General features: G+C 34.5%; 1 protein-coding gene across 2 annotated transcripts in view; it reads right to left on the reverse strand.

The window, feature by feature from the left end:
• ERBB4 (erb-b2 receptor tyrosine kinase 4) overlaps window positions 1-14,670 on the reverse strand; it is a gene marked incomplete at both ends in the record, with an annotated part of 956,569 nt that overhangs the window by 193,232 nt on the left and 748,667 nt on the right. For both annotated transcript variants that reach the window (XM_084249633.1, XM_084249632.1), the window contains 3 exons: window positions 2,889-2,987; window positions 6,571-6,693; window positions 10,832-10,964. In XM_084249633.1, coding sequence (XP_084105759.1) covers window positions 2,889-2,987; window positions 6,571-6,693; window positions 10,832-10,964 — 355 coding nt within the window. The remainder of the gene's footprint in view (window positions 1-2,888; window positions 2,988-6,570; window positions 6,694-10,831; window positions 10,965-14,670) is intronic.

The following is a 14,670-nucleotide window of genomic DNA, read 5'->3' on the forward strand; positions in this document are numbered from 1 at the left end:
AAAACCCACATGGGAGCTTACAAGAAAAACCAGCTTACAAGAAAATCCATCTTATGAAAAATTGAAGTGTACAAGCTTGCATGATCTTTCATATGAAAGTCATTGGAAAATCACAATCATTCTTATTACTGAAGACATTATGCTAAAAGATGGAATAGGAACTATATGGGTCTTTTATAGAAACCTTAGATCGTGTGTTGAGTGTGAAAAATAATAGCATGCTACATATATAGTATTTTTCTGTCCTACCTTCTAAAATTTGCTGAGTGGTTTACCTACAATTTTTGATAGGAGAAATCTCAAAGTTGTGTTGACCTGATAAATTAATTTTACTCTTTAGAACTTTCTTATTCTTTCCTTGGGCCTTATTTTTTGAACCTGTTAAGTGTTAAACTAAAAAAAAAAAGGTAAATTTTAATGGGCAGTTATCTGACTTAGGTTCTTATTTAAATTTAAGAAAGACTGGGTCTCCCTAGTGCACAGCGGTTAAGTCTCAGAGCTATTATCACTACAACCTGAGTTTGATCCTGAGTAGGGAGCTAACCCACATGGTGCAGCAGACCTCTCTTGTTTCACCTACTGCTCCCCTCCACAGTGTATTTTGATCAATACACCTGTTCTTCTCCTCACTCTGTCTCTAGTAAAACCTCTCACCCCTTGCATCTTTGGTCCTTACCCCAGTTCCTTTACACATAAATAAATAAGTCTTTAAACATACAAGGAATCCAAATAGGGAAAGAAGAAGTAAAACTATCACTATTTGCAGACGATATGATAATATACATAGAGAACTCTAAAAACACAGAAAAACTACTCAAAATAATCAACCAGTTTAGTAAAGTAGCAGGATACAAAATCAACACACAAAAAGTCAGTAGTCTTCCTATACACAATCAATCTGAAGAAGAAATCAATAAAACCATCCCTTTTATAATTTAAACCAAAAAAAAAAAAAAACTTGGAAATAAACCTAACAAAAGAGGTGAAGGACCTATACAAAGAAAATTATAAAACACTGTTAAAAGAAATAAAAGAAGACACAAAGAAATGAAAAGATATCCCCTGCTCATGGATTGAAAAAATTAACATTATTAAAATATCCATCCTACCAAAAGCAATATACAGATTCAATGCTATTCCAGTAAAAATTTCAATGACATTCTTCAAATAAATAGAACAAATACTGATGAAATTCATATGGAACCACAAAAAACCCACAAATAGCCAAAGCCCTACTGATGAAAACAAAGAAGAAAGGAGGTATCGCACTTTTAAACTTCAAGCTATACTACAAAGCCATAATAATTAAAACAGTTTGGTATTGAAACAAAAACAGAGACACAGACCAATGGAACCAAATAGAGAGCCCAGAAATAAAACCACACTTTTATGGACAACTGATCTTTGACATAGGAGCAAAGAATATGCAATGGAACATGGACAGTTTGTTCAATAAATGGTGCTGGGAAAACTGGACTACCGCATGCAAAAAAATGAAACTAGACCACTACCTCTCACCATGCACAAAAATCAACTCAAAATGAATAAAAGAACTGGAAATAAGACATGAAACTATAAAATATATAGAAGAAAATATAGATAAAACACTATAAGACATACATTGCAATAAAATCTTTAAAGACTCATCACCCCAAGCAAAGAAAGTCAAGGAAAAGATAAATACCTAGGATTATATCAAACTGAAAAGCTTCTGCACAGCAAAAAAGACATTAACTAAAACAGAGAGACACCCCACTGATTGGAAAAAAATCTTTGCATTCCAGTCAACTGATAAGGGACTAATCACAAAGATATACAAAGAAATCACATGACTCAACAAAAACAAAATAAACAATCCAGTCAAGAAATGAGCAGCAGAATTTAAAAGACATTTCTCCAAAGAGGAAATGCAAGTGGCCAATAGGCATATGAAAAATTGTTTAACATCCTTTATACTCAGGGAAATACAAATCAAAACCACATTGAGATACCACCTTACACCAGTAAGAATGGCACATATCAAAAAAACAAGCAACAACAAATGTTGGCAAGTATGTGGTGAAAAAGGAACTCTCCTTCATTGCTGGTGGGAGTGCAAACTGGTCCGACCACTATGGAAACTGTCTTGAGGTTCCTCAGTCTACTAAAAATGGAGCTACCATATAACCTGGCAATTTCACTTCTAGGGATCTACCCAAAGGACACAAAAACACTGATTCAAAAGACCACCTGTACCCCTATGTTTATTGCAGCACCATTTACAATAGGTAAAACCTGGAAACAACCCAAATGCCCAAAAATATATGACTGGATCAAGAAGATGTGGTACATATACACAATGGAATATTAATCAGTAATCAAAAAAGATAAACTTATATCATTCGCAGCAACATGGATGGAGCTAGAAGGAATTATGTGCAATGAAATAAGCCGGAAGGAAAAAGAAAAATATCAGATGGATTCACTTATATCAGGGATATAGGGAAACCCAATAAGACATTAGTGTGAAAAAATAATAGTACAAAACACAACAAAGCAAAACCAGACAATTATAAATCAGAGACATACTGCAGGGGAGGAGGAGGGAGAGGGATCAGAGGAAGGGAGGGAGAAGCAGAGGGGACTGAGGTGATGGTGCATTTGTGCATTGTTAAAGGAAACTCTATGGGGACTACACCTGAGGGGGTGGGGAAAAGCAAATATTGTTTAAAAATGAACAATGATGCAAAAAATAAATAATTACATAAGTCTTTAATAAATAAATATTTAAAATAAAAAATAAATTTAAGAGATATATTACGGTGTCATGGTCTTTTTTTTTTTTTTAAATCCTAAAAGAAGTCTGTTGATAATGGATTAGATGTGATTACCAGGGTGTCTATACTTACATCCATGAATTCCACATTGGCTTTAGGACCAGTTGTTTCATTAAGTATCTTAATAGCCACAGGAATCTTCACTGTTTCTCCTTCAGGTACCCAAATACCCTTTGAGGGAAAAAAAATCACATTAAATTTGTATTAAACATGTAAAACATTTATACCAGATACAAAATTTGATTTGCCAAGTGAACCCTATTAATTTCTTAAAAAAATAATTTGTAAGGCATAATTCTTTCATTCAATCAATAAATATTTATCAAGCATCCGTTGTTATAAGTTATCAACAATTTTGTTGTCTGCTTGTATTATCTGAAGACAAAGTATATGTATGCTCTGTTTTCAAAATGTTTACAATATTATAAAATTCAACTTGTGTTCATGAAAAATACTAATAAAAACATTGAAATAAGAGAGAATAAAATATTTGATTTGGATGACATCAACTTTTCATGAATTTGAAAGGGCTGTTCCAATTTTTTAACTTCAGTTGTTTCCTTTAAAATTAGAACATTGAGCTAAGTAATGCTGAAGGTTCTTTTAAGCTTTAACTTTATCTAATTATTCTGCAACTAAAAGAAGCTATAAAGCATAATTACATGTTCCTAAAGTTCATATTGATTTAAGAAATAATATTCAAAGGTGTTTATTTAAGAATTAGCTTCCAAAGTCAAATACCAGAGTGTTGAATATATATTAATTTGTCAATATTACTATATACTACATATAAAGCATTTTTATTATCTTTGAACAAAATAAAGTATTCATATTGGCCATTGATAGTCTTCTCTTTCTAAAATTATAATTTTAATATCTGAATCATATACACTTTTGTAAAACAATGTTACCACCATAAAAATAAATACAAAAATTATATAATTATAACAGATGAAATAATCTACGCATTGGGAAACAAAGTAGGCAGAATCTGAGTAAAGTATAATATTAAGGTAAATAACAGCATTTTTGAGCAAACATGATTTGAATTAAACATACAGTGAAGTATAGACTATGTAAGATTTCTTTCAAAGTGTATTGTCCCAAAATAACACAGAAACAAACATGAGGCTATATGAAAAAAATCTCAACTTTTAATTTGTCACTGACATCAAATTAGGCCACTTTTAACATTCAAATCAAAGGAAACAAAAATAGACTGTTCTTGAAAATAAGCTGCTTCTTTTCACTTTGTACTTCTATGCTAAAACATACGTATTAGTATCACCCAATGCTGCATTAATATTAGAAGATATCTAAACACAAGAATTATTAAAAAGCCAAAATAATAAAGAAAAATGCCTTTAACTTTTACTAGATGAATTTGTTCCTAGAGCAAATAGAGAAGTTTATGTGTCAAAAGCAAAATATCAATCAAATTTTCTGTTATAAAATCTAAAAAAAAATAATGTAGAAAAGAGGGGACAAATACCCAATGACCCAACCTTATATTTTGTCACTGATGGTATCTGGGGCTATAAACATATTTACCATCATTGAATAAAGTAACCACGGAGGGGGTTACTTTATAAAAATATAGAATCAAAATTAAAATATTCATAGTTTTTTTTTTTTAAGATTTATTTATTTATTCATACAAGCACTGGGTACAGTCAGAAGCGCGGGAGGGTGAGAGAATTCACCAGAGCCAGAGCGGGGAGCAGAGCAGGCAGAAGGACCGAAGTACACTGCTGAGGGGAGCAGCGGGCGGCAGGAGAGGTCTGCGCGCCATGTGGGACCCTCCTCCGGTGGCCGGGGAGCAGCCGGGGATCGAACCGGCGCCGCAGAGGTCGCGGGCAGCTTCGCAACCCAGCGTGCAACCGCTGTGCCACCGGGGAGGCCCCATAGTTTATTTTTGAAATAAGAATATAACTTCAGTGTGAATTAATTTTACTGCTTTTTAAAATAAGTATAATTACTGTTTTTCTAGGCCCAATCAGAGAAAAACTCAACTTTGCTGCTACCCATGACATTGTTTAAAATATTTTATACTTAAACACAGTTTATCTCTAGCTAGGAGGAAAAATTAACCAAATGATCAGCTATGCCAATTTGCATTTATGTCATCAGGAATAATTATAGCTTGAGACAATATATCCTCCTAAGAACTAATATACTGATTAAAGCTTAGGTCAATAATATATACTCCAGGCATAAAATTCAAACATATTTAAGGAACTTTCAATATAAAAATTTTGATAACAGTAAAACATTCTAGACAATAGTCACCAAGTTGCTCTTAATAAAAATATTAATAGAGATTTATTATTGAATGTCTAAATGGGTGATTTATTTTTCCTGCTGAGGTCACTAGATCATATTTAGCAATGAGATATAAGGTAGTATCTTTAAATATATAAGGATAATTATACAGTAAAAACAACCCAAGATTGAGGTATCTTTAAATGTAAGTACATTTTTCTAGCATAATAAAAAAAGGATAAATATTCTGTGAACACACAAAAATTTTGAGGTTGAGAAGGCAAGTCTGCATAGAATCGTTCTTATTCAAATTAGAAGCTCAATTAATTCTGAACTTCATTTAACAAAATATGCATTGGAAAATAGATTTACAAAGTTTTACACTTTGTCTTTAGAATAAGTTATATTTGAAAGAGACGTGATTATTTGTGAAACACTCAGGAGAGAAAATTAAAGTTTATATATAATTGTGAAAATTTTCTATTAAATTTGTTTTAAATTATAAAACGAATATTTTAAAATGTAAAATTGCTAAGATCTGATATATTTTAACAGCTATGCTTCTAAAATAATGTAAATTTGCATGTAATTTCAAGGGTTATATGAAACCACCAAAGTAAATTTGGGGAATCATAGTAATGGACTTTATAAGGAGAACTGAATACTAACCCATCAGAATTCTTTCTTCCTGTTATTTGCTATTAAAAGTAAATTTCACTGCAATTAACCTTGAGTTTGGCCTCTAAATTGATTTTGTAATTAAGGAAAATAAGCAAACATGAGCATACTATCATTTGAGAAATAACTCTTACTAAAAACCTATGATGTCACCCTTTCCTTCTATCTGACCAGACTTTCACAACGAAATGTATTTTTTTTTTTCCAGTTTGCACATAACGGTGAGGACATCAAAACTGGAAATCATCTGATTATCTGTTAAATCATATTACCAGGTAAGCAACAAGTGGTTTAGGAGCTAGTGCTATTCTATTAATGCATCAGCACGGCTGTGTGAATTTAAAAGAGATCTGGTAGCAGAGGCCTGATGGTGAATAAAAGAGCAGCTAAAGAACAAGGGTGTTGCACATTAACTCCCCTCCCACCTCTGTCACTGGGACTGTCTGTGTTTCATGGAGTGCAGTATGGAGGCCATGGGTAACAGGCCAGAGTTAGAGATCTGAGTATTTTGGACAAAGATTTAAGTTTGTGAAAGGGGAGGTGACATTGAAAGGAACTCGGCAGGCCATCAAGAGATGGACTATACTTTATCTCAGTACCAGTGTTTCTTGCCTTCTCATGACTATGTACTATGGCTTGTTCAAAAATATTAATGAATTCATTTGTGCAGCCACTTCTCAACACTATTAAGAACTTTCTCTCTGAATATTACAAGGAAATTAAGTTGGCTATAGCAATTACTCTGTTTATTATTTTTAAAAAGTCTGAAACAAAATTTACAACAACTGATGGTATGTGCTATTTTTTAACTTACTTTATAAACGGTTCCAAAAGCCCCCGAACCAAGTACTTTTACTCTTTTAAGCTCAGTTTCTTTCAAAATCCGAAGTTGAGCTTGATTGGGTGCTGTGCCACTGGGAGTTAAGGGTTCTACCAACTGCAAAAAGAAGGAATTCAGGTTAGTTATCCAACTTTCAGTTCAGCAAATCAACTGTCTCTTTCCAGTTCCCTTTTTACACATACAAAAACACACACACACATACTTTTCCTTGACAATATTTTTATAATATCAACCACTCACCATATATTTAAATACAATTGTTTCTCCTTTTATGCTCTTTGCGTGGGTGAACACAAGTAACAAATGTGAACCTACCTCAGACATAGTAGGCATACTAGTATTTGATCGATAAAAAAATAAAACATTTTAGTCTTAGCACATAAAATCTCACTGGGAAGCCAGTATAAACATACCAGAGTTAACAAAAAAAAACCCCAGCACAGTGCCAATAACTCAGGACAGAGTTATAAAACTATAATGTACCTATGAATTAACTGAGATTCTTGTTAAAAAGTAAATTATGGTTTAGTCAGTCTGAGGTTGGCCTGAAATTTCCATTTTCATAGAACTCCAGATGATACCTACCTATGATGATGGTCTTTGAATGTATTTGAAGTAGAAAGGCCCTATAATACCTTCTAGGTCAAAAATTCTAAAAATTTTATGACTTGATCTAGATCATAAGTAAATGCTAAGGAATGAGAAGAAATAAAAACAACCATCCAGGTGTGAGTTTCACTTGTTTTAGCCTCCTACAAGAGCCACACATTAAAACAGGTCTTGAGATAATGAAATGAGTTGGCCTGTGGCACAGAACACTGCTAGGTGGAGCATGGGTATGGCTTTGTGGGAATGGCGGAGCACACAGGGGACTCTAAGCAGGAATGTCAGAGTTCTGAAGGGTGAAACTGAGGTGAGAAATCAGATCTTGAGGTGGGCTATGTGCAGACAAAAGGAATAAAATTATTTTGTTAATTTTAGATAAACTTGTTTAAATGTAATTCAGCCAGAGAGGATGAGTAAACAGGGGAAGGTATGTGAGGGTTTAGCAACCCCCAGACTATCTGAGGAAAAACCACATAGACCTGAGAAAGACTCAGGGTATCAAAATGTCTACCTCCCTCCTCTGTTTAAAATTCTACCTTTTCATTTTTGCTTTAAGATAAAACGGCAAGTGAAAGAAACAAGTTTCTTTTTTTTCTTAAAGTCAAATTTAGGAACTAAACACAGACACATTCTTTGTTCTTTCTCAGTATAAGGAAATAATTAAGGGCTACTCCCACTCAAATTGTCTTAAAAACCACCACCGTATTTTAAAATGTCTGTTCAGGAGGCTAAGTGCATGATGGCCCTCCTGTTTGGTTATTATTATCATGCTTCTGTGAACATCATGGTCTACTTAATTAGCTGAAAAACGTTGAGTATAGGTAAGTATAGTGATAGCAAAGATTTTGCACAGACAAGAAAAAAAATCAATGTACCGGGCCTATTTTCTAAGAATCTAACAAATGTATTTTCAAATTTATATTGTAAAAATGAATATAAGTGCATTCAAATCACATAAAAGAACTGCAGAAAGAATCACTAAATTCTTGGTTAAATGTAGAAAAGATACTCCCAAGAAATCCCCCTTCATTTAAAAGCAACTCTACTGAGCAGGTTTGTTTAGTAGATTTTGAGGCTCGCACTATATATTTTTTTAAAGATTTATTTTATTTATACAATAGCTGGGGTACAGACCAGAGGTGCAGGAGGGTGAGAGGATTCACCAGAGACAGAGCATGGAGTAGAACAGGCAGACAGACCTGAAGCACTGCTGAGGGGAGTAGCAGGAGAGACAGGAGAGGTCTGCTGCACCATGTGGGTATCTCCCTGGCTGGCCAGGTATTGAACCCACACTGCAGAGGCTGCAGACAGCTTCACAGCCCTCACTCAACCTGCTGCGCCACCAGGGAGGCCCAGGCACACACTATATGTATCAGTAATTTTTAATCACATATGAGATCATATGTGGGGAGGGGGTTCAGGACTTTGGGATGATTAGACTCCTGCACTTTCTTAGGTGCCATTTAAACATTTTTACACACACATTTTTTTTTTCCAAGAGCTTAGTTTCATTTTGTGAGCCAATATGGTAGGAAGAGGATTGAATTTAAATTTGTGGGCTTGTATACTAGTGCTGCCACTCAGGGGCTTAGCAAGGAAATTATCCCCCTGGCTCCTGGTTTCTCATTTGTTAAACAGATATAGAAATGGTCACCTTAGAAGACTGCTAAAATATGATATGGGATACAGCATAGGTGAAAAAATTTTGGAACATAGGTGCTATGCCGTAAAGGTGCTGAATTTCCCTCTTCAAAAGCCTCATGTCTCCTTAATACATTTTTTAATTAAAGCATTTATCAAAGTGTCAGTCTCATAGTGCATCTTAAAAAGTATACATTGAAAACAATATATTTTCTACTTCCATACATCTTACAGAATATATACAATCTGGAGTAAAATGATTTGGGGAAAGCATATCAACATTAGCACATTCCAACAATGTATTACACATTAACGAATTTTTCACTTTTGAGGCACATTTCTAGATTTAGTATTAATGGATTTAAATTGATCCTCTTAAGAATTCCTCTTTTATTCAGATGGTAGAAAATCATAGTTATTTATTCTAATGAGAGAAAGGTGGGAATTCTATAATTATCTCATTTAGTCCTAAGTGATAACTTTCTATAAAAAATAAAATCTGCTTATAAAACTAATCATGTTTACTTACTAATGAAATGAAAATTTGGAGGGTATTCTTAGAAAACACCATATAAAAAAAACAAAACTTTTTCCATAGTAATGAGACTTTAAGAGACAGAATTTCACTTCCATTTAATCACATAAATGTCCAGTGATGAGCCAAGTCTTTATTTTCTCTCCAACTGTAGTTTACTTCACTTCTCAGACTTCTCTCAATAACTGCCCTGAGCTCACCATGAAGGAGATTTCTACCTGCCTCCAACATCTTACTTAACCTGAAACTATGCACATTACATGTGTTGTGTCCAAACTGTTATTCATATATGTAATGTTGAAAGTGATCAAGTTGATCTTCTGTAAACATCGAGTTCAGGTAGGAATCACGATTATTTTTTCCAGGGTATGTAATCAATCACCTTTCTCAGGTTCCACCATGTCTTGATGAGAGGAGCCACTTTATTTTCAGATAACTCTAATCCTGAGAAAGCCCTTTCCTACATATAACTGTAAAGTAGCTTCCTGAAACTTTCACAAATTCTTCTGGTTAGTCTTGAGTTCTTTAAAGAAATGAACTAAAATTTAATCCATTATCAGTATGTGAAATTTGTGAATGAATGAATATTCCCATTCCTGTCAGTGCTACCAGGAAAAGTCAGAATGTCACATTGAAGATGGAAAGAAAGCAAATCCAGTGAAGGGTTAATCTCTGAATGGCACCTACAGGCACAAGTGTACATATCAGGAGAAAGAGGCAGGGTGTAAGTTCAAAAGGACCTGGTGATGCAAGATATTCTGTAATTGTTTTTTTCCTGTAACCCATACAGTGAAAACTATCAACTTGCATGCTAGAGAACTCAATGTGGCAATACAAAAGAAATTATAATAATACATAGGCAATTTACATATTCACAATAATCAACATGCATAATATTAAGTGCAACTCATGAATTTGCGTGGTAAGTTCTGTGTGGTTACAGCACTAAGCTTTATCCTGTAAGCTCAGTCTTTCACTTCTGGTATAATGAGATCATTGACTACCAATTTAATGACCCTAAAGAAAGCATAAATTACTTGCCTACCAGGTTATATTTAGAGCCAGAAAAATACTTTCTTTCTAGTATTCTTCTAGTTCTGCTGCTCAGTTATTTTGTACCCAGGTTTTTTCTAGTTCTGCTGTTAAGGTTATATCTGAGAGCCTGCCAGTGGCATATCTCCCCCATGGAACCAGGTCTACCTTTTCCCCAATGTGATGATTTCTCTAAGTCCTGCTATCTTTCCTCTTTAGACCAGGAACTTGCCTTGATTTTACAATATCCTCTGATTTCACCTCAACTTTGTATAAGATCCTATGAGATCAGGAAACCTGCAGCAGATTATTGAACACATTTTTACACAGATTTAAAAAAAAAACAAAACTGAGTTTTCATCTCAAACATCTAAACCTAGTGAGTCCTTAAATACAAGAACAGAAGAATAAACACTTCACCTCTGTTTCCAGGAATCTTCTCAAGGCTCTTTTCTTTTTGATACTCTTCCTTCTGACATAAACTGCGAATGTCAGACCCACAATGACCAGGATGAAAAGCCCACCGATGACTCCAGCTGCAATTAGAGGAGTCCTGCCAACCAGAATGGGGAAAAAGAAAGAATGAAAAGAGAAAAGACCAAGGAAGGGAAACAACAGTCATTCAAGACATGATCTAAATATCAAAATCTAGTCAGTTAGAAGAAAGGCAAATAAAAATGCATTAGGGCTGTTACAAAATTCTTCTCCTGTTATAAACAGTATTTGTTTGTGCTTCTGTTTTATTTTTCAATAATAAACCATGCATATACAACTGGTCTTTGGGGGATGAGTAAGCCACAGCATGCCATATGATGAGACAATGCAAAACTTGGTCACAATGAAGAATGTATGTCAAAATGTTGATATAAAAGCAGTACATACAGCTATACATAAAGAGAAATACATTTCAAAATATTGTTTCAGTATATAAAATTATTTTTGGCATTTTCTCTAATGCAGGCTTTCTCAACAGTGGCAATATTGACATTTTGCACTCGATACTTGGTTCCTGTGGGGAACTGTCCTATGCATATTAGGGTACTTAGCAGCATCCTTGACCTTCATTCACTACATGCCAGTAGCACCTCTGCCCTCTAGTAATGAAAATATCTCTAAACAATGCCAAAAGCCCGCCAAAAGCATCTCCACTTGAAAACCACTACTTTATTTTTTTAAAGATTTATTTATTTATGCAAGCAAGAACTGGGGTACAGACCAGAGGTGCTGCAGGGTGAGAGGATTCACTAGGGACAGAGTGGGGAGCAGAGCAGACTGACTGAAATACACTGCTGAGGGGAGCAGTGGGCAAGACAGGAGAGGTCTGCTGCACCATGTGGGTTGCTCCCTGGCGGGCTAGGGATCCAACTTTTGCTGCAGTGGCTGGGGATAGCTTGATAGTGCTGTCTTTAAGCCCCGAGCCACCAGAGAAGCCCTGAGGACCACTACTTTAAAGGGAAAATGAGTAGTCTTCAGAAACATGAACTCCAAGTCCAGAATACAAGGGTACTGGTAAGAAAGCTGTATTGGGGCCTCCCCGGTGGCTCATCAGTTGAGCGCTGGGCTGCAAGGCTGCCCACAGCCTCTGCAGCACCGGTTCAATCCCCGGCCACCGGGCAAGGGTCCCACATGGCGTGCAGACCTCTCCTGCTGCCTGCTGCTCCCCTCAGCAGTGTACTTTGTCACTCTGCCTGTTCTTTCTGCTCTGGCTCTGGTGAATTCTCCACCCTCCTGTGCCTCTGACTGTACCCAGTGCTTGTATAAATAAATAAATAAATCAATCTTTAAACCCCAAAAAAAAAAGGTTGTATTGCAGAACTGTTATCTCAAAATCTAGTAAGGGCAACCCTGACAGGAGAATGAGCACAAGAAAGATAAAGAACTGGGTCATGCAGGTTTTCATAGCTATGATGACAGGAGCAGGTGTTAATATCAAAAATGTATCTAAGCATCACATACACATAAAAGAGGTGTGAGCCCTAAGTATTACATAAAAAATGCAAATAGTACCAAAAGGGATTAGGATGAGTCTACTTAAAGATTTTAATTCTTAAAATGTTTTTCAATGTATTATTAGCAAAACTATAATTTTATAACTTCCTGATCACTTATTGTTTAAGATAATTTTTGTCCTTGCTTGTGAAATAAAATTTGTTGCTTTAACACTGTTCTAAGTAGAGTAGTATATATGAGCTGTCTGTGGTCAGAGTCCTGAAATATATTAATTTCGTAAGTCATAGTCAGTAGCTGAGGGTAAAACATATAGGTGCCATCTAATACATATTTGACTATAGGCAGTAACAGATGTCAAGATTAAAAAGTAATTCTCTGAATGTCTGTTTTCCTTAGTAAAACATGTTTTATGTTCCTATTTTCAGAAAATTCTGCTCTAAACATTTATATTCTTTTAGAAAAAAAATTATTTGAGAAATAAACTCCTCAAAGACATCAGAAATAATGATAGTTGATGATCCTAAGATTATAGGATTTAAAAAAAAACAAGTCTTGAAAAAAAAATCTGTGCAACTCTATAAATGAAGTCATGTCTTTTAAAGATTATAGAGTCATAAAACTACAGAAAAACCTTAAAAAGCAGTTCATCTTAAAGGTTATTTTCTGACAGCTGAAAGTACTACAGCATACTGAAATGTTGGTATAACTCAACTAGATTTTCCTAAATGGAATTTTCTCAAGATATAAAAATCTATGCTAAGAAAATTAAACTATAGTGTGGACACACACTCATCACTGTGATGTGTTTTGGTGTGTGTAAGACCACATTTTTGAGCATGCCAGTTAAATATGTATTTTAAAAATGTTTTAAGTTTTCAACCCAAGGTATAATTTTCAGCTCTGATGCCTAACATATCCCTGAAAACACACTGTTTTAAAAAGGATTGTATTTTTATTTCTGTTACCTGATTTTGTACTTCAATGGATTTATGCATGATTGAGAATAGTGCCCCAAGTTTTGTTAATATAGATTTGAACCAACTCTAAACTTTCTCTGCTTACCTATTTTGCAAAAGAATACCTTGCACACATCTATGAAAATGTATCAATGTCAAGGTGAATTAGAAGAAAATGCTTAATTTTGTTCTTGCTTGTTTTTCATTTTAAGAAAAAACATTTTCAGTGGAACAGAATAAAACCTGTCTCTCTTCTCTTCATCCAATTCATGTAGATATCAATTGTCATGTCATTACAATTTAGGCTGGCAATGACAATGAAAATAAAACATTAAAAAATCAATTGACAATACTTTCCATGTTTTTCTAGCTAGCATTCACTTTCAATATTTCCCCATAGGACTTTATTCGTTGATTTGGATTTTTTTTAACTTTCTTAAAAAAATCTTACAAATATGAAGAAACGGTAGATTTACAAGCAACCTGAAGAATAAAAATGTAGTTTTTGAACTTAAAATTATACACAAATATTTTGTGGGATATTTTAAGATGAAAAATTCCTCAGATTTCAGGAGAATTTACTCTTCAAAAACAAACTTTCAACAACAAGGAAGCAACCTGTCAAATCAAGACAGGGGAACAGTCTATAAGATAGCCTGCTCGCTCTCTTTAATAAGTGAATGTCAAGAAAAAGGCACTGGTTTTGACTAAGAAGACTTACTAGTTATGACAACCAGATATGAAATGCAATATTGGATTAGATCCTAATTTGGAAAATTCAACTCTAGGGATATTATTGAGACAATTTGAGAAGTTTGAACATGGATTAAGTAGTAGATGACATGAACATTGGCTAGAAAAATCACCATAAAATAGAAATGGAAAAGAATAGGCTACAAAACGGTAGGATCTCAATTAAGAATTTTTAATTCCTAATTCATATATATATATATATATATATACACACACACACACATAAATACTTACATGCGTGTGTATATATGTAAAAAGATCTGATATATATATAATAAGTTATTTTTTAAAGATTTATTGTTATTTATTTAGGCATACAAGAACTGGAGTGTAGGCCAGAGGTGTGGGGTGGGGTGGTGAGCAGATTCACCAGAGACAGAGTGGGGAGCAGAACAGGCAGATCTACTGAAATACACTGCTGAGGGGAACAGTGGGTGAGACAGGAGACGTCTGCTGCACCATATGTGGGTTAGCTCACTGGCCAGGGATAGAACTCATGCCACAGTGGCTAGCAATAGCTTGATAGCACTGAGAGTTTAACCCCTTCACCACTGGGGGGTCTTACAATAAGTTATTAATTGATAGTATGATTAGTTATCA

Source organism: Talpa europaea (assembly GCF_964194135.1).
Source record: "Talpa europaea genome assembly, chromosome: 1".
In the NCBI taxonomy this organism is placed as follows: Eukaryota; Metazoa; Chordata; class Mammalia; order Eulipotyphla; family Talpidae; genus Talpa; species Talpa europaea.